Source organism: Crocuta crocuta, unplaced genomic scaffold (assembly GCF_008692635.1).
Source record: "Crocuta crocuta isolate KB4526 unplaced genomic scaffold, BGI_CrCroc_1.0 scaffold30, whole genome shotgun sequence".
Taxonomy (NCBI): Eukaryota; Metazoa; Chordata; class Mammalia; order Carnivora; family Hyaenidae; genus Crocuta; species Crocuta crocuta.
Genome location: NW_027528345.1, coordinates 9,128,644 through 9,150,964, shown reverse-complemented (window position 1 = coordinate 9,150,964; position 22,321 = coordinate 9,128,644). Strand labels below are relative to the sequence as shown.

The following is a 22,321-nucleotide window of genomic DNA, read 5'->3' as shown; positions in this document are numbered from 1 at the left end:
ATCTTTGTGTCTCTTTCTTAAGCTTTTATGAAGTATCTTTTAGCTTCTAAAACAGTAGGCCATCAGAAGATTTTAGTGTCAACCCACCAGGTATCCCAAAGGCCGTAGTTCCTTCCTAATTCATCATCTCTTTGTAGCTTGCTACTTATGCCTTTGCAAACATTTCTCCAACGTTCTTCTCAGAGCCGCCTTTACTTCTTTGTTTTTCAGGCTATAGATGAGGGGATTCACTAGGGGAGTGACCACACCATACTGTATGGAGAAGATGAGCTCCAGAGGTGAGCCTGAGGTTGGCAGGAGATAACGGAGGAGAGCAGATCCATAGAAGAAGCTTACTGTGGCGAGGTGGGAGGAGCAGGTGGAGAAGGTCTTGCTTCTTCCTGTGGTGGAGCTGATGCTCAGAATGGTGGACGCAATGCGAGCGTAAGAGATGAAGATCAGTAAGAATGTACCAAAGCCATGCAGGAGTGAGGAGACGGTCAGGACAGTGACATTGGTGGTGACATCAGAGCAGGACAAAGGGAAGAGAGAGGGCAGCTCACAGCTGTAGTGGGAGATGGTACGTGTCTCACAGAAGTTCAAGTTCCTAGCCAGAGGGATGTTGATAACTGCATCCAGAAAACTCAGGCTCCATGAAGCCCATACCAGCCTCACACACAGCTGGCTGCTCATTATCTGGCCATAGAGCAGAGGGTGGCAGATGGCAGCATAGCGGTCATAGGCCATGGCTGATAGCAGTAAAGTTTCTGTTCCTCCAATGTCAAGCACAAAGAAAGCTTGAATCAGGCATCCCTCTTTTGAAATGACTTTCCTTTTGGACAGGAGGTTCTCTAGAAGTTTGGGCACAGTGACTGAAGAAAAGCACAGATCCACGAAGGAGAGATGACTCAGGAAAAAATACATGGGTGTTTGGAGGTGGGAGTCAGTTCTGATCACCAGCAGCATCATTAGATTCCCCATTATGGTCAGGAGGTAAATCCCCAGGAAGAGCACAAAGAACAGAGCCTGGACTTTGGGGTCAGCTGACAGCCCCAGAAGGATGAACTCCGTGATGGTGCTGTGGTTTCCTAAGGCCATCTAAGAAGGGTGTTTCCTAGAAATAAATACAAAATGAACTTGAAACTTCTCTTGATTACACCCAATTACAGAGGTAGAGGCCCTGTATGTATACACTCCTAATTATTTAGATTTCACATATGCCCTTATTGACTATCTGGAATCCCTTCTTTCTTGTCTAGAGTTCAGTTTCAAACTCACTATGATATTTCCATATAGCTGTTATTCTACTTTAAAGACAGCTGAGGATGGGGCGCCTGGGCAGCTCAGTTGGTTGAGCAACCGATTTCAGCTCAGGTCATGATTTCATGTGCAAAGTTCGAGCCCCGTGTCAGGCTCTGTGCTGACAGCTTAGAGCCTGGAGCCTGCTTCAAAATCTGTCTCCTTCTCTCTCTGCCCCTCTGCTGCTCGTGCTTTGTCTTTGTCTCTCAAAAGTAAATAGACATTACAAAAATTTTAAAAGATGGCTGGGGGAATTTGCAAATTTGATCAGACCTAGTCCATGACTAATTTATTCTGTCCCCTTCAGCTGAGCATTGCTTTGTCAGCAGTATTCTGTGTATGTTTTATGCACTGTAGCAGAGTTGCTAGGGGCATATTTCAACATTTGCCCCCTTCCCTTTATTCTCCAATTTGTTCTTGCTTCATTTCAAAATGCTTCTAAGATTCATAATGCCTCATAGCATCATTTTGTTTTTCTTCAACTTTTTACCATTGATAATACACATTAGATATATATTGTTAATCTGACCCTTTGAGACAAGATTAAGATATGATTGTGTGTGCATGTGTTCGGGTTGGGTGTGTGTGGGTGTGAGTGTGAATTTTGGATATGGGACAAAAGAATCAAGGAAGTTATTGCCGACTCCTTTTTTTCAAATTGAAAAATGAGTATCATAAATTATGTAACATGTCCAAGGCCATGATTTGTATACCTCGTCTTTCTTTCATGCACTGACTTTCATTTAAAGCCTGCCTTCAAATTCCCCATCATACATGGCATTCTGACGTTACAATTGGTCTTCACTGTTTTGGTCTCAATGCTGTGGAGAAACAGGTGTACTTTTTCCTGAGCACCCACAGGAATAACTTTGTCTCTGCTTTAACTTGAGCATCTGCTCTACTTGAAGTGCCTTTTAGTAATTAACTGAAATCGTATTTATTGTTTTACTCCCATCTTAATTTTGACCTGTTATTGAGATCCCTTGTGATCATTTGCTTCTTTGAACTCCCAGAGTACACAATGAATATAAAAAATAGCTATATGTAGGTGTGTATATGTGTAAAATTGTGATTCTTTAATTGTGAAATTAAATGAGAATTAGTTTCACCATTCTTGATAGATCATTTTATACTAATTTTTTCAAATCTAGAATCAGGAGTATGTGAGTATTTTGCCTTCCCAGAGTGAATGAGGGGCTACATTAGGGTTTCACCCAGGTCTTCATTATTGATTCTCATCTGGCACCTCTGCCTCCCTTTTTCTTGCCAATTTCTTAAGGACACTAGCTCTCATCTGGTGGCAGCCATGGGGGCGTCCCACTTGGGTCTACCTTACAGAAAGAATACAACATTCAGCTGTGAAGGATGCAGTTAACTGACAGCATCCAGTTGCAGGACCTTTGAGATTAACCACTGCCTTAGCAGAGGCCAGACTGTTTCCAGGCAGGCAGAGAAAGAGCATGCCTTCTCTACGGGGCAGTCATTGCTCCAAACGTCCCACGGGCTTGGATGAGTATTTGTCAGATCTGTACTGCAGTCTGAAGCTCTCCTGGACAATTCTATGGTCCTTCCCTCTTTCCTGTTGCCGGTGTCATATCTGAATCGCAGTCCCAAAGCTTTTCTGCCCCAATCCTGATTCCTCCTCATGATCTTTCACAGGCCCTTCTGCATAAAATTTCATGTAATCCTCATCATCTCCTTCAGGTGAGGAGGACGTCACCTGATATACTTCCATTCTGTGCTAATTCATTAACTCACCGTACGCCGCTCTATTCATTTTATGCCATTGCTGAATCACCATCTCGTTTTGGCAGTTAACGGTTAGAATAGTTATGCTATTTTTTAAAATATATTTTTATTTATTTCTTGGAGAGAGAGAGAGAGACAGCGTGAGCAGGGGAGGGTCAGAGAGAGAGGGAGTCACAGACTGAAACAGGCTCCAGGCTCTGAGCTGGCAGTCAGCACAGAGTCCGACGCGGGGCTCGAGCCCACGAACCGCGAGATCATGACCTAAGCAAAAGGTGGACGCTTAACCGACTAAGTCACCCAGGCGCCCCTAGTTATGCTATTTTTTATCTTTTCCTTTTCCCCCCAAAACAATGACACTATAGTTCTTTAATGAGGGTGATTATGCTCTAAGTTACTTGGTATCTCTGTACCATAACACTTGGCCCAATGAGAAGCACATACGGTGGATCTCTGATGAAAGCTAGGAAGTGAATTGAATAGACTGGTTAGCAAACCTTCGTTAGAAAAAATTTCAGAACCAGAAGCTTGATAAGGATCTAGCAATAAGAAGACAACAGAGTGGGAAACAAAGCAGTAGTATGTGTGTCTGTGTGTGTTTACAGTGCGTGCATAAATTCTCTCAGTTTTGAGCAGCTATGGGTGTACTTCACATATTCCATGCCCACTATCCCATTTCAGACTGTATCAGAAAGGCTAAAACCCATGAGATTCCCTGTTCACTCCTTCATTTTCCTTAACATTAATTTATTCAGTTTTACCATTCATTCCTTAACACATCTTTTCCATTAACTTAGTTTTCTAAGTTCTATATATTTATTCCTTGATCATTCTTCCATCTATCCATCCATAACTCCATTCATTCATTCATGAATTGCCTGCTGTATGTCATGTTATGTTGGACTTAGAGAAAGCCACATTGCAGACCCTTATGTTAATTAAACTGCTATATACATGCACATTTCTCTGCTAGATTTTAAGTCACTCTTGTTAAGTATCCTGGGATGGCTTATCATTCTAGACTAGTTCCTTTTGCTTCATTTGAAACTTGACATGGCACTATACATTCAAGTCCTGCTTCTTTATGAAACACCCCTTGGTTGGTAACTTCATACATTTTTTCTGATCAGTCTCTTGGCCTCCCAGTTTGCCTCTTATTCTCTAGCTTTGTTCTGACACCAGAGTCTGATGTTGATATTGCCCAAAGGACCCACAACCAAAAGTTAAATCCTGTAAAACCAGCCAATTTTTCAGTCTTTGTCATTTTCTTTACTTGGACAAAAAAGCTGAGAAGTCTTTTTTCCACTATTAACATTAAACATTCATAAAGATCCCAAGACTGAGTCTCACTTAGAACCTAGGTCTAGATTACATCTCAGTCTGTCCTATAGGTGTATCTGAAACTTTAGGATGGTCCAACTTAACTCTGATTCAGCAAACAAGGAGAGCAACTTACAGGGAAAAGAATCCATTTTAGGGAGCCTCTCTCATCTCTGAGTTTGTCAAGTCATTTCAAATGAATATTTTCTCAGCTCTCTTTATTTTTTAAATATTTATTGTTTGTTTATTTATTTAGATCATGAGCAGGGGAAGGGCAGAGGGAGAGAGGGAGAGAGAGAATCTCAAGCAGGTTCTGCATTGTCAGCACAGAGCCTGACACAGGGCTCCAACTCTCAATCCGTGAGATAATGACCAAGAGTCAGAGGCTTAACTGACTAGCCACCCAGGACCTCTGTGTATTGTGTTTGTATTTGTTCATAAAACAGTCATCACACATACCTTTTTTATAGGTGAGGAACTAAGAAACATAAAAGTTGGGTAACTTTCTCAAGATCGTAGAGATAGCAGGAGTCAGTTGGAATTTGGGCTCAGGAACTTTGCATACATTGTCATATCCTGCCCAAGGGAGGGGTATCTTGGGTCACTCCTTGGAGAAGAAGCCATATAACATATAATACAGAGTACTGAAAGTCTTGTTGGATTCACATCTATTTAATTTTTAAAATGTTAGTTAATTGAATAAATGCTGGGGTTGGTGGATTATTGAGAAGGAGAAGAGAGAGAGGTCCAGCGTTTCTTTTATTCACCATATGTGGGGATGTTCTGCATGACCAAATGTGGGTGGGATGGGGTAGGAATTTGTATACTCAGTGGTAAATACATCAGGGTATAAAGACCCTGGATGTCTAGTTTCACACCTGGGCTGCAGAGGAGGGATGAATGTAGGAGAGAGCTGAGAAGGAACTTTTTGAATCCAGACATTTTTCCTCAAACCTGGTCAGACGTCTGCCCCTGTCTCTGTGTGCTTCACATCATCAATATTTACTGGGGTCACAGGGAGTTAGTAAAACCTCAAAATGAACTCTTATAGTATCTGTGGTTTGGTGTCCTAGAAGAAAAGGGTTTCCTCAGAGTTGCCATTATCTATTATCTGCTCTGATGTATGGTCTAGTCTACTCTGATCTACTCTGGTGTACTTGCTACTATCCCCATCCACCTTGACCTTTGTACTTCCACCTGCCGGTCCCAGAGTTCACTGAACTGCTAGAGCCCAGGCCAGAGCAGAATATGAAGCCAGGGTGCAAGATCTGCCAGATCCTCATGCTCAACATAACTCGCTGAGGACAGAGAGTTCTTGTCATGTAGCTGGATAGGACACAGGCCCCCAACGTATGGAAAAGTGATTTCTGGGTCAGAAAGCCCCGTCTCCAGCAAATAGAAAGCTAATGAGAAGATAGGAAAAGAAGGCTGGATTAGGAGAAGGAACATAGGGACCAGGAAAGAGAGAGGAGAAACTTGAGAGCAGTCAGGGTGGACATTACCAATTTCCAGGCTTTGTGCGATTCAGGCTTCCTGCCGCTTTGGTCTTTTCATGATGAGATCTCATCGGAACTGGGATGGTCTCTGTGCCCATGGAAACAAATATTTCTGTGGCCTAGTTACAGGAAAGGCAATCAGTCTTTTTATTTATTTTTCCTGTTGGAAGTCACAGGGAGAGCAGAAAATTGATTATACCAGAGCTAGTTATTCTTAAAGGTAGAAGCTTCAAGACCAGCATCTTCAGAGTTCTGACTTGTTCCTGCTTTTCTCTCCTACTCAATATGTGGTAAGACTATCAAATCCTCAACAAAAATGGAAGAGCTTCCCTCCAGTGGTTGTAGGCTGAACTACACAGGCATCTTTCTATTTAATGTCCTCTCTGATTCTAAAGCCTGTCATAAGAGAGTCTGGGAAGTGAGTGATTCTCATATAAAACCCTTGAGAAGGGTATATGTAGATTAGGCCATCAGTAATTGGCAAACTGAGCCTGGCAACCTAGGAGATGAAGGAGCCAATGTCCTTTATGCCCTGAAGTCATAGCTTGAAGTCCAATTCTAAACTCATTAACTAGACAAGTTGGAATTTGCAAAAGATTCAGATGATTCTCCTTGTTATGGTCTTTTGGGACTTCTGTGTTGATGTCATGGCCTAGCATGAAATCACTCTTTCCAAATACAGCACCTTGGAGTACTGAATATTTCGTGCTGAAAGAATTTGACAAATGGCAGGTGCAGGAAGGACCTTCTGATCTTCCCCTGATGCAGATCATGAAACTCTCATGTAAGAAGTGCCCTCTCTATACCTGGAGGAAAAGGGCATCCTTATTTCTTTTTTTTCCTATTTTTTTTCTTAAATAGTTTATTGTCAAGTTGGTTTCCATACAATACCCAGTGCTCATCTCAGCAAGTACCCTCCTCCATGCCATCACCCCATCAGCCCTCAGTTTGTTCTCAGCATTCAAGAGTCTCTCATGATTTGCCTCCATCCCTCTCCCCCACTATTTTTCCCCGTCTTCTCCCCCATGGTCCTTTGTTAAGTTCCTCCTAATCCACCTATACGTGCAAACATATGGTATCTGTCCTTCTCTGCCTGACTTATTTCACTCAGCATAACACCCTCAAGTTCCATCCATGTTGCTACACATGGCCAGATTTCATTCTTTCTCATTGTCATGTAGTATTCCATTGTATAGCTAAACCACATCTTCTTGACCCATTCATCAGTTGATGGACACTTAGGCTCTTTCCATGTTTTGGCTATTGTTGAGAGTGCTGCTATGAACATTGGGGTACATGTGCCCCTATGCATCAGCATTTCTGTATCCCTCAGGTAAATTCCTAGCAGTGCTACTGCTGGGTCATAGGGGAGTTCTATTGTTAATTTTTTGAGGAACCTCCACACTGTTTTCCAGAGGGGCTGCACCCATTTACATTCCCACCAACAGTGTAGGAGGGTGCCCATTTCTCCACATCCTCGAAGGGCATCCTTATTTCTAAAGGTGAAGGGACACAGAGAGGAATCTGAACAGACCTTGTGAATTACCCACCCCCAATCTTCTCACTCGCATTTATTATACTTAGCTCACCTTTGTCTTATCCCATCTTTCCATGACTTTCTAGTCTTTTCATAAAAATGTGCAAGTTTGTACCTTTTGATCAACATGTTCCCATTGTGAGGTGTTAGCTAATCTCTGGTGGTAATCAAATTGCAATATATATCTAAAACAAACAGGGGCACCTGGGTGGCTCAGTTGGTTAAGTGTCTGATTCTTGATATTAGCTCAGGTCGTGATGTTGCGGTTGTGGGACTGAGCTGCGTGTTGGGCTCCCCACTGAGCATGGAGCCTGCTTAAGATTCTCTCTCTCCTTCTCTCTGCCCCTCCCCTGCTCACTGTCTCACCCAAAATAAATAGACATTTAAAAACAAATTTCAGTGTATATTATATCAATAGATTATATACTTTAAATTTAGACAATGTTACATTTCAATTCTATCTCAGTAAACCTGGGAAAATATCCCACGTAAGTTTAACTGTTTCTTCTGGTCTTCATTTTTTAATGAAGATTCCCATGTCACACAAAACTTAAAGAAATTGGTATGGGTTGTAATGAGCACCAGGTGTTGTAAGTGCTGAAACACTAAATTTGACACCTGAAACTACTATTACACTGTATGTTAACTCACTGGAATTTAACTAAAAACTTGAAAAAGAGAAATAATTTGTATGCTTTCCTCTTGTTTATTAGTCTTTTGTTCTAGGAGTCCCAGTCATGAACTTAAAAGGGTAGAAGGAAAAGATATTTTTCCTCCCTACAGGTATATATATTCTGACTTTAGAAACCTTGGATTCATACTGTGTTTAAGGAATGAGTAAGCTTTTTTTCTTTGAATCTTAAGAAATGCTATTCTTGAGAATTCAAGAAGAGGGAAACAGAAAATAATGAACACAGTTACAACACAATCCCCTTGTTTTAATCACTACACTCTTCCCTACCTGTTAGGAATTTTTTCAAACATCCAAATTAAGGTATAAAATGAAGCAATGTATTATAAATATTGCCTTCTATTTTAGCATGCTAGGTAAGATTCTTTTAAAAGACTAGAGTTTTAGAACAAACAATATTGTTATTTAAATATATTATTCGTTACAATTATAACAGCACTCCAGCCAGTGTTAAGGGTTAATTTAAGGGTCAGGGCATCTAGGTGGCTCAGTTGGTTGAGCAACTGACTCTTGATTTTCAGCTCTGGTCATGATCCCAGGGTTATGGGATTGAGCTCTGCATCAGGTTCCACAAGAAGCATGGAGCCTGCTTGAGATTCTCTCTCTCTCTCTCTCTCTCTCTCTCTCTCTCTTTCTCTCACTTGCTCGCTCTCGATCTCTCTCTCTATCACCCTCAGTTCCCCTCTGGTGCTCTCTTACTCCCACTCTCACTCTCTCAAAAAAAAAAAACTCAACTAAAGAAAAGAGTTAATTTAAGGGTTAGCAAATTAACACACTCCTTGCTTGCTCACTTAAGTCCCTTGATCAGTAACAAAACTAATTTACTTTGAGATTTGCAGACCACTGGCTTTGAGGAGTAAAAGACCAGAATTTCCCCAGGTCACAGCAGCCAGCAAGTCTGTTTGAAATCTTGCAGGCTTTCCAATTAGCCAGCCTAGTAGCAATCTTTTAGCAAAATGTTTTTCTTTCAAAGGTCACACAAATGACCGACCTCCTTTTGGGCATCTGTAGACCCTGCCCTCCTTTGCAGAAAGAATGGAGTACTCTTGCATCAGCACGCCTGGGTACCAAGGAACTAGACCTTCTTGCACAAGCCTCCTCTGGGCACAAGGAACTAGAACATCTTGCACAACCTCTGAGCACCGAGATAGCTCTGTAGCTGCATCATCGAGTCTGCAGGTAGTAAAGAAATGTCACAGAGCAGAGCACTCCTGGGACTGATTAAACCCCTTTCAAAATCTCTGGGCCAGGCAGAAACCTTGGAGTTGGCCTTTGACAAGAGTTCGCCTTCCCCAAAGGTGACCAGCCTCCTGAATAAAGCTCATATTCCCCTTCAGTCAAAAGTTGTCTCTTGAGTATGAATTGGCCTTTAAAGGATGGGCAGTCAAACATGGGTTTTGGTCACACAGTTACTATTGGGTACAGTTATAATATTAAATGTATATTTAATGCTCATTAAATGTGTGTGTGTGTGTGTGTGTGTGTGTGTGTGTGTATGTTTAAAAAGAAAATGACAGGCTCTAAATGGCATCACTTAGCTTAAGGTCCCAAGTCAGTAAACCAAGATTTAATACTGAATCTAGCTGCAGTTTCAACCCCTCAGAAATGTAACCTTTAACCAGTCAACAGGGGAATTTCCTGGTCAGCACTAGGAAATTTACTGAAGGACATTTTCGGTTTCCCCTTAGGAGAGCAATCTTGCCTAAAACAATGGATTTTTTGCTAATAATTTCCTTTTACCCACTTCCTCTCTACCTTTAAAAGCTTTCCATTTGGAGCTCCCCTTGACTTGGCAGATGGGATGCCAACTGATTCATAAATCAATTAATAAAGCCAATTGGATATTTCAATTATTTGATTTTTGCACACATCAAATACACATTACACATACACATATCAAAGCACATTAAAGTTACTGAATAAAAACAAATCTGATGTCCTCAGGGAGTGAGGTGTGGTAACTTAGAGAAAATGTTTTGAATATGCAGTTTGTTTTCAGAAGGAGGTTATAAAACATTTTCCTGGGGTGCCTGGGTGACTCGGTCAGTTAAGCATTTGACTTTGGCTCAGGTCATGATCACAGAGTATGTGGGTTTGAGCCCCACATCGGGCTGTGTGCTGACAGCTCGGAGTCTGCTTCAGATTCCGTGTCTTCCTCTCTCTCTGCCCCTCCCCAGCTCGCACATGCGCTCCCGCTCTCTCTCTTTAAAATAAATAAATATTTTAAAAAAACCATTTTCTTTGCACTGTATGCCTGAGGAAGTGATCTCTTCCATGCACATGTGTACTCTTTTCAAAATGTTGTTAATACATTAACTCTTACTATGCTTTTGTGAGCTGCGAGAGGTAGTCATGAATACCTGCAGGTTCCTTAGTAGTTCTATGTTACCTCTCTGCCGAGGCTGTTATAAAATATTGTTATTTTGGACACTAATGCAGTTAAGACAGACTGTTTCTAGTACTCAAGCAAGAAACAAAACAGGAGAACAGATTGAAAATGAAACAAAATGTTGAAATGGGCTGAAACATGTTTACCTTATCTGAAAACCTAAAGTTTGATAATTGTAGAGTGAAAGAAAATGTTTTACAAGAGGGATTGATAAGTGACTAAACTGGCTGTGACAAATATCCTTTAGGTGGAAAGCCCGCGGAGTTCTGCAGGGGCAGCCTGAGGGCCCCAAGACATAAAGAGGTGGGAGATGTGCAGAGACAGAAGGATCACAGACAGGCCTTTCGGTCCTCCCAAGTGGAAAGAGGTCATCATAAGCCTTGTGTAGGAACTTATGTCTGTATTTCAGTTTGTTTCATTCATTCATTCATTCATTCATTCATTCATTCAGAGAGTGCATGTGAGCAAGTGGTGTACAGGACAGAGTTGAGAGACAGAGAGAGACAGACAGAGAGGCAGAGAGAGAATCTTAGGTTGATGACGCAGAGCCTGACCCGGGGCTTGATCCCAGGAACTGTGAGATCATGACCTGAGCTGAAACCAAGAATCATTACTTAACCGACAGAGCCACCCAGGTGCCCCTAGTTTCGTCCTGGGCCAAAGTCTTTCTTCATTATCAGTCCCAGGCATTGACGCAGTGAATTCCCTTTATCCATACATATTCTGGGACAAAGAGATGTTTTACATTTGACAGGTTCTCAAGGATCTCCTCTCCAGGATGACTCCTTCCGCATCTCTACGAAGCAATATTTGCTCTGCCCACTTGTCTGCCATCTCCCACCCTTCCCTCTCTCCGTCCACTTCATTCTAGCTTTAATCACTTTTTGGGCCAGTCTTGTGGTAGGAGTGTTATGCTTATATGTTTACTTGGTGTGAAAGGCAGGATTCTAAAGATGGCCTTTCAAGGTTCCCAGTCTCTTGTTATTCAAACACAAATCAGAGACTGCTGTGAAGGGATTTGGTAGATGTAATTAAAGCCCCAGATCCACTGACCTTAAAATAGGAGATTATACAGGTGAGTTTAATCTAATCACAGGAGGCTTTTAGAAGCAGAGTTTTCTCCAGATGGAAGCAGAAGGGGAAATGAGAGATTTGGGGTGTGAGAAGCAGATGATACACTATTTTGAAAATGGAGAGGGCCCTGTGAGGAGTGAAGGGGCCTTGATAATATCAGGAGGGAATGCTCCCCAGTGGGCAGCTAGCAAGGAAATGGGGACCTCAGACCTACAGTTTCAAGGAGCTGAATTCTGCCAAGAACCTGAATGAGCTTAGAAGCAGATTCTTCTCCAGAGCCTGTGGATAAGAGCCCAACTCACCCAGCAGCTTGATTTCTGTCATGTGAGACCCTAAACAGAGAACCCAGTGGAGTCTGCCCAAATTTCTGACCTAGAGAACTGGAAGGTAATAAATGGGTGTTATTTCAATGTGCTACAGTTTTGGTAACTTATGATGACAATTATAGAAAGCAATAGAGAAGTAGTATACCTGGTAAGTTGTGACTTGCCTCTGTAGGCCACATTTTTCTTTCCACCCATTTTCAGACGTTTTACCACCACCCATTCATCATCCTTTCCTCCACCTCATAAAGCTCAAGTCTTTGTTTTGCCTTTCTCAGAGATCCAGGATTTTTGTTGCCTGTAAAATCTTTCCCCAGGCATATTAATTCAAATTACACATTCAGGACACAAAATATTTCAGGGTCCTTCCCAATTAGAATGATTTTCAAAATGTGAATCATGACTTGACATGTCATTAACTAAATCTATGAAGCTGAGGTTTTCTGACATATGTGCTCTGTGTCTGAATAGGATTGATTCTGAGCCATGGCAAGCAAAATAGCTTCCAGCACTTTCCTTGGTAATTTTTAAAAAGGGAGGACCAGCAATGTATATTGCAATTGTGACAAAATCGTAAATCAAGAACTTCATGTCAATCATGAGATTTCTTGCTGCAGTTCTGTTTCTTTCACGTTACAGCTCTTCAGTGCTGAGACATTGTAAATATTTTATCGTCATTCTCCTCACAGCTGCTTTCACCTCCTTGTTCTTCCAGCTGTAGATGAGTGGATTCAGCAGGGGCGTGATCACACTGTACTGTATGGAGAGGATCAGCTCCAGAGGTGAACCTGAGGTTGGCATGAGATAGCGAAGAATGGCTGAACCATAGAACAGGCTCACTGTGGTGAGGTGGGAGGAGCAGGTGGAGAAGGCCTTGCTTCTGCCTGAGGTGGAGCTGATGCTCAGGATGGTGGAGACGATGCGAACATAAGAGAAGAAGATCAGGAGGCAGGTCCCAATGGCATGCAGGAGGGCAGAGCAGAGTAGCATCATAGTGTTGGTGGAGACATCAGAGCAAGAGAGAGGGAAGAGGGAAGGCAGCTCACAAGAGTAGTGGTGGATGGTTTGAACATCACAGAAGTCCATATTCAAAGCCAGGAGGATGTTTATGAGTGCATCCAGAAAGGCCACAACCCAAGAGCCCCACACCAGCCTCTCACATAGTTGTTTACTCATCACCTGTCCATAGAGCAGAGGGTGGCAGATGGCGGCATAGCGGTCATAGGCCATCACTGTGAGCAGGAAAGCCTCAATCCCTGTTGTGGCAAACACAAAGAATACCTGAGCCAGGCAGGCCTCTACTGAGATGGCTTTCCTCTGAGACAGGAGGTTCTCCAGCAGCTTGGGCACAGTGACAGAAGAATAGAAGAGGTCTTGGAAGGAGAGATGGCTGAGGAAGAAGTACATGGGTGTGTGGAGGTTAGAGTCTGTATGGATCACAAGTATTATCAGCAGGTTCCCCAGCAGAGTCAGAAGGTAAATCATCAGGAACAGAACAAAGAGCAGAGCCTCGACATGGGGGTCAGCAGACAGCCCGAGGAGAATGAACTCTGTGATGCGGCTGTGATTCCCTAAGGCCATTTATGGTCACTGTTCTTTCGAGAAAAATTAGGAAGAAAATTAACATTTCTTCTTCCCATTAACAGTTTGCAGAAGGTATTGTTCTTTGTTATTTATTCCCTGTATATCCCTTCCTGCCTGGTCTGATCTTTATTTTCATAGCTCTGATATCTGTCTTCAATGGTTCTATGGAGTCCTTCTCCTCCCTGGCTCTCTGCGGTGCTGCCTCTGTGCTCCGGATCAGCCCCATTGGACTTTTTCCTAATAGGGCTAATACGTGGGGGTATGATCAACTAGGCAGACCTACTGGAGAGCTGTCCCATGACTAAATTACACCATCCTGAAGCTGGGCCCTTGTATTCCACAGTAGTTACCATCTTTCAGGAATTCCAGCAGATGTCCTGGAGAGGCTGATGCAGATCTCTGCTCACCTCTATTACCTGGTTTTTACTCCCTTCAAAAACCCTCCAGTGGTTCATTAACTGATTAATGATAGCAAAGTTGTGTTTGCGTAGCCGCTTATCTTGTACAAATGACTTCCGCACATGTTTTCCACTGTGAGTGTGTTTGTACAGGAGATGGTGAGGGGAGAGACTGAACTCATATCACAGGTGAGAAGCCTAGTGATCCTAGAACTTGTCTAGGTCCCCACACTGATCGTTCTTTGAACAGCAAGGAATTAAATCTGCCACATATGATTGCAAAACAAGAACTCATCTATTATATGACCTGCTTAGAGAAAAAGCTGAACTCCCTAGTTTGGATTTCAAAGTGTTAATCACCCAGAGTTCTCTAGATGCTCTGCTGCTGAGGGCAGTAGGCGTTTCTTATTCCCCATTGTTCTTGTTTCCTCTGATTTGATTTAGGTTGACATATTTTGTTTTCTACTAATTGATTTACATCTTATTTACCTTGAGATTCCCACCTTATTTACCATCTTTTCCATGAGTTCTTCTTTGATTATTTCCTTCTCTGTTCTCACATAAATCTCTGGGAAAATTATCACAGATCATATTTTTCAGATTATGAAAATAAAACTAAATACACAAATGCAGGATTCTAATTAATCTCTTTCTACTCTAGGATCTTAAAACCTTGTCTGCTTCCCTTTTCTGTATAACAATTCATCAACACATTGTAAGTGTTGTCATTATTTGTATTACTAACTTGCTTTATCATCTAGTGATTACTGTGAGTGTTGTTTCCTGTGTTTACAGTGAGAGTGCAGTTTCAAAGGAGGGCAGGAATTATTTTCTAACCTGTCTCCCAATCAGTATGTAATGGATCTTAAATAAATCATTGTTAAGTAAGTAAACACAAAAATTAATAAATTTGATCAGATTATGTAGTAAAAACTCTTGGAGATTATCTCTAGATCCAGAAGGTCAACTTCAGGTTGTAGTCAAGGGCAAAGCAATAAAAGTAACTGGAATTAGAAGAGAAAGGAAAGAGGTGGAATATTTCTCTCCTATTTGCTGTAATAGACTGACAGAGGGATTATTCCTTCTGAAATCACTAATACCTACAGATATCAGCTTCATAGTGATCACCCCACACTTTGCTTATTTAAGCATCCATCCATCTATCCATAATGTTATTGAACAAAAATTTTTGAATCTCTGTTCACTATAAGGCACTGTGTTGTACATGCAGTTGAAGACAATTCTCCACTGTACTTTTGTTAACTGTTGTGTGAATGCACATACCTGAGTATTATTGAGGTGTGACAATCCATCCCCCTCACCTATTTCCTCCTTATCAGGTGCAACCTATGGTTGCAAATTCATACTCAGCTTTTCTTGAGATCTTCATGAGTGCTTTGCTACTCATTAGAGTATTCTGATCTGCCTTTTGAACTCCAAATCTTTCCTGGGTACTTTTTGTGTCTACTACACAAGTCTAATCATAGGACTTGCAATAAAAGGTATAATCTTGCTCAGAAGTAAAATGTCCTAGTCCTTGAACTTTCTCTCCACCCTCCCCCATCCCTGCTACTATATCTATCAAGTATACACCTCCCAAATTTTGTGCCCTTATTTAGAATATGTTTCTGAATTACCTATGAATTCTGTCTAGTGTGTAATCTGTAGTCCTAGGGGTTGGGCCAAAACAATGAAGATTCAGCAATGAAGAATTGCTACTTGCAAAAGTTAGTTTTATCTTTGAGTCCGTACAACTGTTACTAATTTTTTGACACATTACATATCTCACGTTGAAAAAAAAATCTGTTATTTAAACTTACTCAGCAAAAATGCCAATAAATTTTATAAATCATAGTTTGGGTCTTTTAAAAACTAGCAACATGATCAAACAACAATACTAAATCTGAGTGTATGAGCTGTTAACTTATAGTTTGTTTTAATGTTTAGCTTAAAATAAAACTAAAACCAACCACATGCTAATATGTTGTCACAAAAGGTTCTCAGAAATGCCCTTTTCCTCACTACGTATCAGTATTTTTCTGTTTCTTCACTGAGGTATAGAATGCAGCCATACTAAGTGTCAAGGTCTTTATTCTAAACTGCCCTATCCTGCTCATTTCAGGAATTGTATTGAATGGAAGACTGATGATATATATTATCCTCTAGCAAGTTCATAACATTCTTTTGAAAGTGAACGACTTCTCTGGATTTTGCACTAACAAAATAACACTGTGAACAAAATGCACTCTTGACTGAACATTTTTAAGAATTTGGAATTTAGTATCTGAATTAGAGAAATTGGTCCAATTCTTCTATGCTTACTCTCTAATATAGACCTGGCTATAAGGACCAATTCTTAGCATGAAAATGCTCTGGCATCTACAGAGCATATTAGAGAAGCTGTTCATTATGGATCCAAAACCTGAAAACTTTTATCCTGGAACGAAAGCACTACAGTCTATTAGCGAGACAGTTACATCATGTGACTTTATGACCCATCTCACTCTAGGCTCAAAGCATAGACCTGACAAATGATACCTTCTTTCAAAGAAGGACAATGTATTTATGTTAATCTTTAAGAAAATGATAAGATGCTAATACCAAACTCTTCCCACTTACCTCCCAGAAGAAACACAGTGAATTCAATTTGGTCCAAAGTTTGAGTGAATGATTCCAGATCTAAAAATGGTTGTAAATGTAGAGAATTATGGGGTAGTTCCAGAGAAGGCAGAGGTAGGAAGAGCAGCCCAAGACTTTCTTCAAGACTGTTTACCAATTTTCCTTGAACTGCACACAGAACAAACAAAAATTCATTTAGCATTTGACATCTTTTTTCTACAGACCATCTTATCAGAAGTAGAATATAAAATTGAAATCAAGTAGCATCATAAATAATCACTATCTTCCTTTCTACTGAAATTTCACCACTGAAGATTGCTTTTACCAAAGTGAGTTTGTGTCCAAAGTAAAATTAGTTTTGGTAAGCGTTGCACATTGAGATAGTTCTCAAGTATCAAGTCTTTAGGTCTAATGATACCACCAGTGTTTTTCAAGGTGACCAGTGGTAGTTAAGGACCAATAATCAAAGTGTGAGACTTACTTCAATAGGTGCCTGATACTTGCGTGGTATAGTTCAACTTAGAAAATATTGAGGTCTTAATTGATAAGTGAGGCTGGGAGGAGAGAAAGCTGAAATTCTCCAGTACTTATAGAAGGGGACTGATGATCAGAATAAATTTTTATAAATAGGTATCCCACTATTCTTTACATTAATTATTTTAGCAGGGATCAGATTAGGAATGGGTAATAATAGAGAAATGAATTCTCTGCACAAATAGGATTGAGTACCTGGGAAAAGAGAGTACATCTTAGGGCACCAGTATTTTCTGCTAAAATCAAGGATTCCCTTTCCCAATGATTAACATTATTCATTGAGTAAACACTGACCTCCTCATTACCTAATAGGAGAACTTGAGGACAAAGGCCCACTAGAAAATAATAAGAAATATAGATACATGTTGGGGAGCATTGATATACAATGGTTTCTCTGCTATGTGGAATGTGAGGTTAGAAAGTGAAAAGAGGTGTTTCAGAGATCCAGGGAGAGAAGACCTGATGAGAGGTATTAATAAAAGTATAAAGTGACTGGAAAGGATTTGGGAAAACTATCAGAAAAATTAGAGAAAATATTACCATGCTCCTGTATTTTCTGGTACTGAAGACATTTTGTAGTTCTTTTTCTAGGTAGAACTTATCTGAAGTTCTAAGAATTTATATTTTAACGAAATAACTCTAGGAAAACTAGCAATTTTTTTATTCTTCCAGCTGGGAGTCACAGTGAGGACAGGAAGACAGACTGTCCTAGATTTAGATCGTCCGGAAGTCTTGGTCATCCACGTCTCCACTGGCCATAGTGAAAAGATTCTCGAATCCTCAATAAGTGCAATTTGGTGAGAGATTTCTCTCAGATGGTCTCAGGCCCAGCTACTTGGTGTCTCTTCATTTAGTTTTCTCTGTGACTAAATATTGTGTTCAAAAGAGTAGGTCTCAGCTCTAACTTCTAGAAAAGCAGTTATAGTTCATGCAGTTAGTTTATTGGTTGGCTGAGCCTGGGAGCTCAAGAGAAAGATGAAGTGACAGACTTTATTCCCTGGAGTTAGAGCCTGAAGCCAAGATTACACGAGTTAATTGGGGAAGTTGCATTTTGTAAATTCTGCAGGAGATTATCTGAGATATTGGCTTCAGAATGTGACTTAGAAATCTTACTGGAAACTTGAGTGAGAACTCTGGGTGTCTGGTGTTTTTTCTGTACTTTCCTCCCTCCCTTCCTTCCTTCTTGCTTTTTCAGCTTCATTGAGCTATAATTGAAAAATAAAATTTTATATATTTAAAGTGTACAATGTGATTATTTGACATATTTTTGCTTTGTGACATGATTACCACAATCAGATTATTAGCACATCTATCACCTTACATAGTTATGTGTCTGTGTCTATGTGTGGTGAAAATGCTTAAGGTCTATTCTCAGCAAATTTCAAGCACACAACAGAATATTATTAATTATAGTTATCATGATGTACATTAGATCCCCAGAGTTTATTCATCCTATAACTGAAGGCTTGCACCCTTTGGCCATCTTCTCATCTCCTCTATCTCCCAGGCCCTGGTGACCACCGTTTACCATTCTATTCTTTGTTTCTATGCATTCAGTTTTAAGTAATTAATTAATGTTAAAGATTCCACATATTAGTGAGATCATAAAGTGTTTGTCTTTATCTATGGCTAGTTTCACTTAGTATAATGTCCTCCAGATTCATCCGTGTTGTTGCAAATGGCAGGATCTCCTTTTTCACTGTATGTATTCAATTACATATATATACCACATCTTTATCCATTCAGCCATTGATGGATGCTTAAGTTGTTCCGATGTTTGCCATTGTGAATAATACTGTAATGAACATGGGAGTACAGATATCTCTTTGAGATACTAACTTTCTTTCCTTTGGATATATGACCAAAACGGAATTCCTGGATCATATGGTAGTTTTATTTTTAATTTTTTGAGGAACCTCTATACTGTTTCCTATAATTGTGGTACCAGTCACATTCCTACAGTGTCCCAAAGGTTCCCTTTTCTCCACATCTTTGCCAACACATATCTGTTTTCTTTTTGATAATTGCCATTCTAACAGGTGTGAGGAAGTACCTCATTGTAGTTTGATTTGCATTTTCCTAATCATTAGTGATGTTGAACATTTTTTTCATGTACCTGTTGCCTTTTGAATGTCTTTGGAAAAATGTCTGTTCAGGTGATTTGCCCATTTTTTAAATTGGATTATATTTTATTTGTTGAGTCGGATAAGTTCCGGTATTTGTGATATTAACTCCGTGACAGTTATATGGTTTGCAAATACTTCTCTGATTCTGTAGGTTTCCTTTTCTTTTTGTTGGTTGTCTCTTTTGATGTACAGGAGTTCCACTTGTTTATTTTTGCTTTAATGTTTATACTTTTGGTGTCCTATCAAAAAAAAATAACTGCCAAGAGCAAATCACAGGGCTTTATCCTTATATTTTCTTTTTTAAATTAATTTAAAAAATATTTATATTGAGACAGTGGGTGTGTGTGAGAGAGAGATTGTAAGCAAGGAATGGGGCAGAGAGAGAGGGAGACACAGAATCTGAAGCAGACTCCAGGCTCTGAGCTGTCAGCACAGAGCCTGATGTGGGGCTCAAACCCATGAACCGCAAGATCATGATCTGAGCTGAAGTCGGATGCGTAACTGAGTCACTCAGGTGCCCCAATCCCTATGTTTTCTTCTAGGAGTTTTACGGTTACAGGTTGTATGGTCTTATGTTTAAGTCCTTAATCTATTTCAAGTAGTTTTTGTAAGTGATGGAAGATAGGAGTTTAGTTTCATTCTTTTGCATGTGGATATCCAGTTTTCCCAACAGAATTTATCAGAGGCTATCCTTTCTATATTGTGTGATCTTGTGCCCTTGCAAAGGTTGGTTGACTATATATACATGTGTTGGTTTCTGGACTCTTGATTCCATTCCATTGGTCTATTTTTTATGCCGATATCATACTATTTTAATTTCTATAGCTTTGCTATATAGTTTGAAATTAGGAAATATAATGCCTCCACTTTTGTTTTTCTTTCTCAAGACTGCCGTGATTGTGTGGAATCTTTTATGGTTCCATACAAATTTTAGGGTTTAAGAAATCTATTCCTGTGAAAAATGCCATTGGAATTTTGATAGGGATTGCACTGAATTTCTAGATGATTTTTCATGTTCCTTGATGTCTTGTGTTGTTATCTTTGCATTTGAAGACTCAGTCACCTCCTCTAGTCTCTACTGCCTGGCTTCAGGAGAGAAATACCTTCTGTTGGCCTTCTAGGTATTTTGAGTTTTTTTCTGAGTTTTTCCTATGGATGCAACTATTCTATGCTTCTTGCTTCCTCCTAGGCAGAGTTCTTAATATTATTTGCCTTTTCTTGATCCTGCGAAGCCAGGGTGGGTACCAACAGCCTCCTGTTTGCTTTCCCTAGGGCAGTGCTGAATGGCCAAGTATGCATGCTTTTTCTCAGTCCTATAGAGTTGTGTCATTTTTCTACATTTTCTCACTAGCTGTCTACAAAGGCTTATATTTATTGTCATTGGGGGCCACATAGGTTGACAGCTACAGGGTGGTAGGGTATGTGGGTGAGGCACCTGGAATGTTGGGGATGCCCATGGGCCAGGTGGGGGGATCCACAGGTGAAGTATCAGCAGCAGCTCATAGGCTGTCTTCTTGGTGGTATCTGTGAAGTGGTTAGTGGGACGCGTGTCTCTATGATGTCCTCTGAGAGCAACTGGTTGCTGTTCTCCAATGCCCTTCATTCCTAGTCAGGTAGCACATCTTAGTATTCTGGAGGAGGCAAGAAAGAAGTTGGCCTCTTTCTTATCCCGTACAGCTGGGGAAGCCTGTTCTCCGCTCTCTGAGATATTGTAAACCTTTTTGCAACATTCTTTTGAGAGCTGTTTTTACTTCCTTGTTCTTCAAGCTGTAGACAAGGGGATTCACTAGAGGAGTGACCACACTGTACCGTATGGAAAAAATTAACTCCAGTGGGGAACTTAAGGTTGGCATGAGATAGCGAAGAAAAGCAGATCCATAGAAGAAACTCACAGCAGTGAGGTGGGAGGAGCAGGTGGAGAAGGCCTTGCTTCTGCCTGAGGTGGAGCTGATGCTCAGGATGGTGGAGACAATCCGGGCACAGGAGAAGCAGACCAGGAGTAAGGTTCCAGAGGCGTGAGTGGTGGCAGAACACACCAAGACTGTAAAGTTGGTGGAGATGTCAGAGCAAGACAGAGAGAGTAGAGGTGGCAGTTCGCAGCTGAAGTGGGGTATGACATGAGCCTCACAAAAGTCTAAACGGCAAGCCCCGAGGATGTTAATGAGAGCATCCAGAAAGCCCAGTCCCCAGGAGACCCATACCAGACCCCCACACAACTGTTTACTCATCATCTGGTCACAGAGCAGGGGATAGCAGATGGCAATATAGCGGTCATAGGCCATGGCAGAGAGCACAAAACCTTCAATCCCTGCAATGGAAAACACAAAAAATGCCTGAGTGAGGCAGCCTTCTATGGATACTAATTTCTTCTGAGACAGGAGATTCTCCAGCATCTTGGGCACAGTGACTGAAGTTAAACAAAGATCCAGGAAGGAGAGGTGACTCAAGAAGAAGTACATTGGGGTGTGGAGATGTGAATCAGTCATAATCACCATCATCATCATCAGGTTCCCCATGATGGTCAGGAGGTAAATTTCCAGGAAAAGCACAAAGAGGAGAACTTGGATGTGAGGGTCAGCAGAGAGTCCAAGGAGGATGAATTCTGTGGTGGTGCTGTGGTTTCCTGAGACCATGACAGAAGATCTTCCACTGGAATGAAAGCATAAAGAAGCATGAAATATTCACCTTTTTGTGCCACCTCAGAATCTCTACTTTTATTCTATGCATGCACATCTTCAGGGTGCTCATCTTTTACATGGATTTTTTTTTTAATGTTTTATTTATTTCTAGGAGAGAGAGAGAGAGACAGTGTGAGCAGGGGAGGGTCAGAGAGAGAGGGAGTCACAGACTCTGAAGCAAGCTCCAGGCTCTGAGCTGGCAGTCAGCACAGAGCCCAACGCGGGGCTCGAACCCACGAACCGCGAGATCATGACCTAAGCGAAAGTCGGACGCTTAACCGACTAAGCCACCCAGGCGCCCCTTACATGGATTTTTAAAGCATCTACTCTTCCTCCCTCCCCAGAATTCTTCCCTCACTTGATTGCCAACTGCACAGCTCCCGAACTTTGAACCAGACCATTAGTGCTCTTGTGGCTCCTCTCTCACAAATAGCTCTGGAGGCCTTTATATAATTTTTCAGTTTAGCCTATGACTGATCAGTTTCATCTCCTTGAACTGCCCTTTGATTTTACCCTACAATACTACTG

The 22,321-nt window shown here is 41.0% G+C and overlaps 3 protein-coding genes across 3 annotated transcripts; all 3 read right to left on the bottom strand.

Moving 5' to 3' along the window:
• Window positions 1–141: 141 nt before the first annotated feature.
• Window positions 142–3,082, bottom strand: LOC144222867 (olfactory receptor 8S1-like). Its single transcript, XM_077753569.1, has 2 exons — window positions 3,037–3,082; window positions 142–1,093 (listed from the first exon to the last, which is right to left on the bottom strand). Exon 2 carries the CDS (start codon window positions 1,075–1,077, stop codon window positions 142–144), a length of 936 nt encoding a protein of 311 aa, XP_077609695.1. The 5' UTR covers window positions 1,078–1,093; window positions 3,037–3,082.
• A 9,405-nt stretch (window positions 3,083–12,487) lies between these two features.
• Window positions 12,488–13,435, bottom strand: LOC144222866 (olfactory receptor 8S1-like). Its single transcript, XM_077753568.1, has one exon. The coding sequence runs from the start codon at window positions 13,433–13,435 to the stop codon at window positions 12,488–12,490; it is 948 nt and encodes a 315-aa protein (XP_077609694.1).
• Window positions 13,436–20,779: 7,344 nt separating this feature from the next.
• Window positions 20,780–21,748, bottom strand: LOC144222963 (olfactory receptor 8S1-like). Its single transcript, XM_077753667.1, has one exon. It carries the CDS (start codon window positions 21,746–21,748, stop codon window positions 20,780–20,782), a length of 969 nt encoding a protein of 322 aa, XP_077609793.1.
• Window positions 21,749–22,321: the final 573 nt, after the last annotated feature.

Excerpts from the sequence above, each read along its gene's own strand:
- LOC144222866 (XM_077753568.1), bottom strand. The coding sequence starts at position 13,435 with ATGGCCTTAGGGAATCACAGCCGCATCACAGAGTTCATTCTCCTCGGG.
- LOC144222963 (XM_077753667.1), bottom strand. The coding sequence starts at position 21,748 with ATGGTCTCAGGAAACCACAGCACCACCACAGAATTCATCCTCCTTGGA.
- LOC144222867 (XM_077753569.1), bottom strand. The coding sequence starts at position 1,077 with ATGGCCTTAGGAAACCACAGCACCATCACGGAGTTCATCCTTCTGGGG.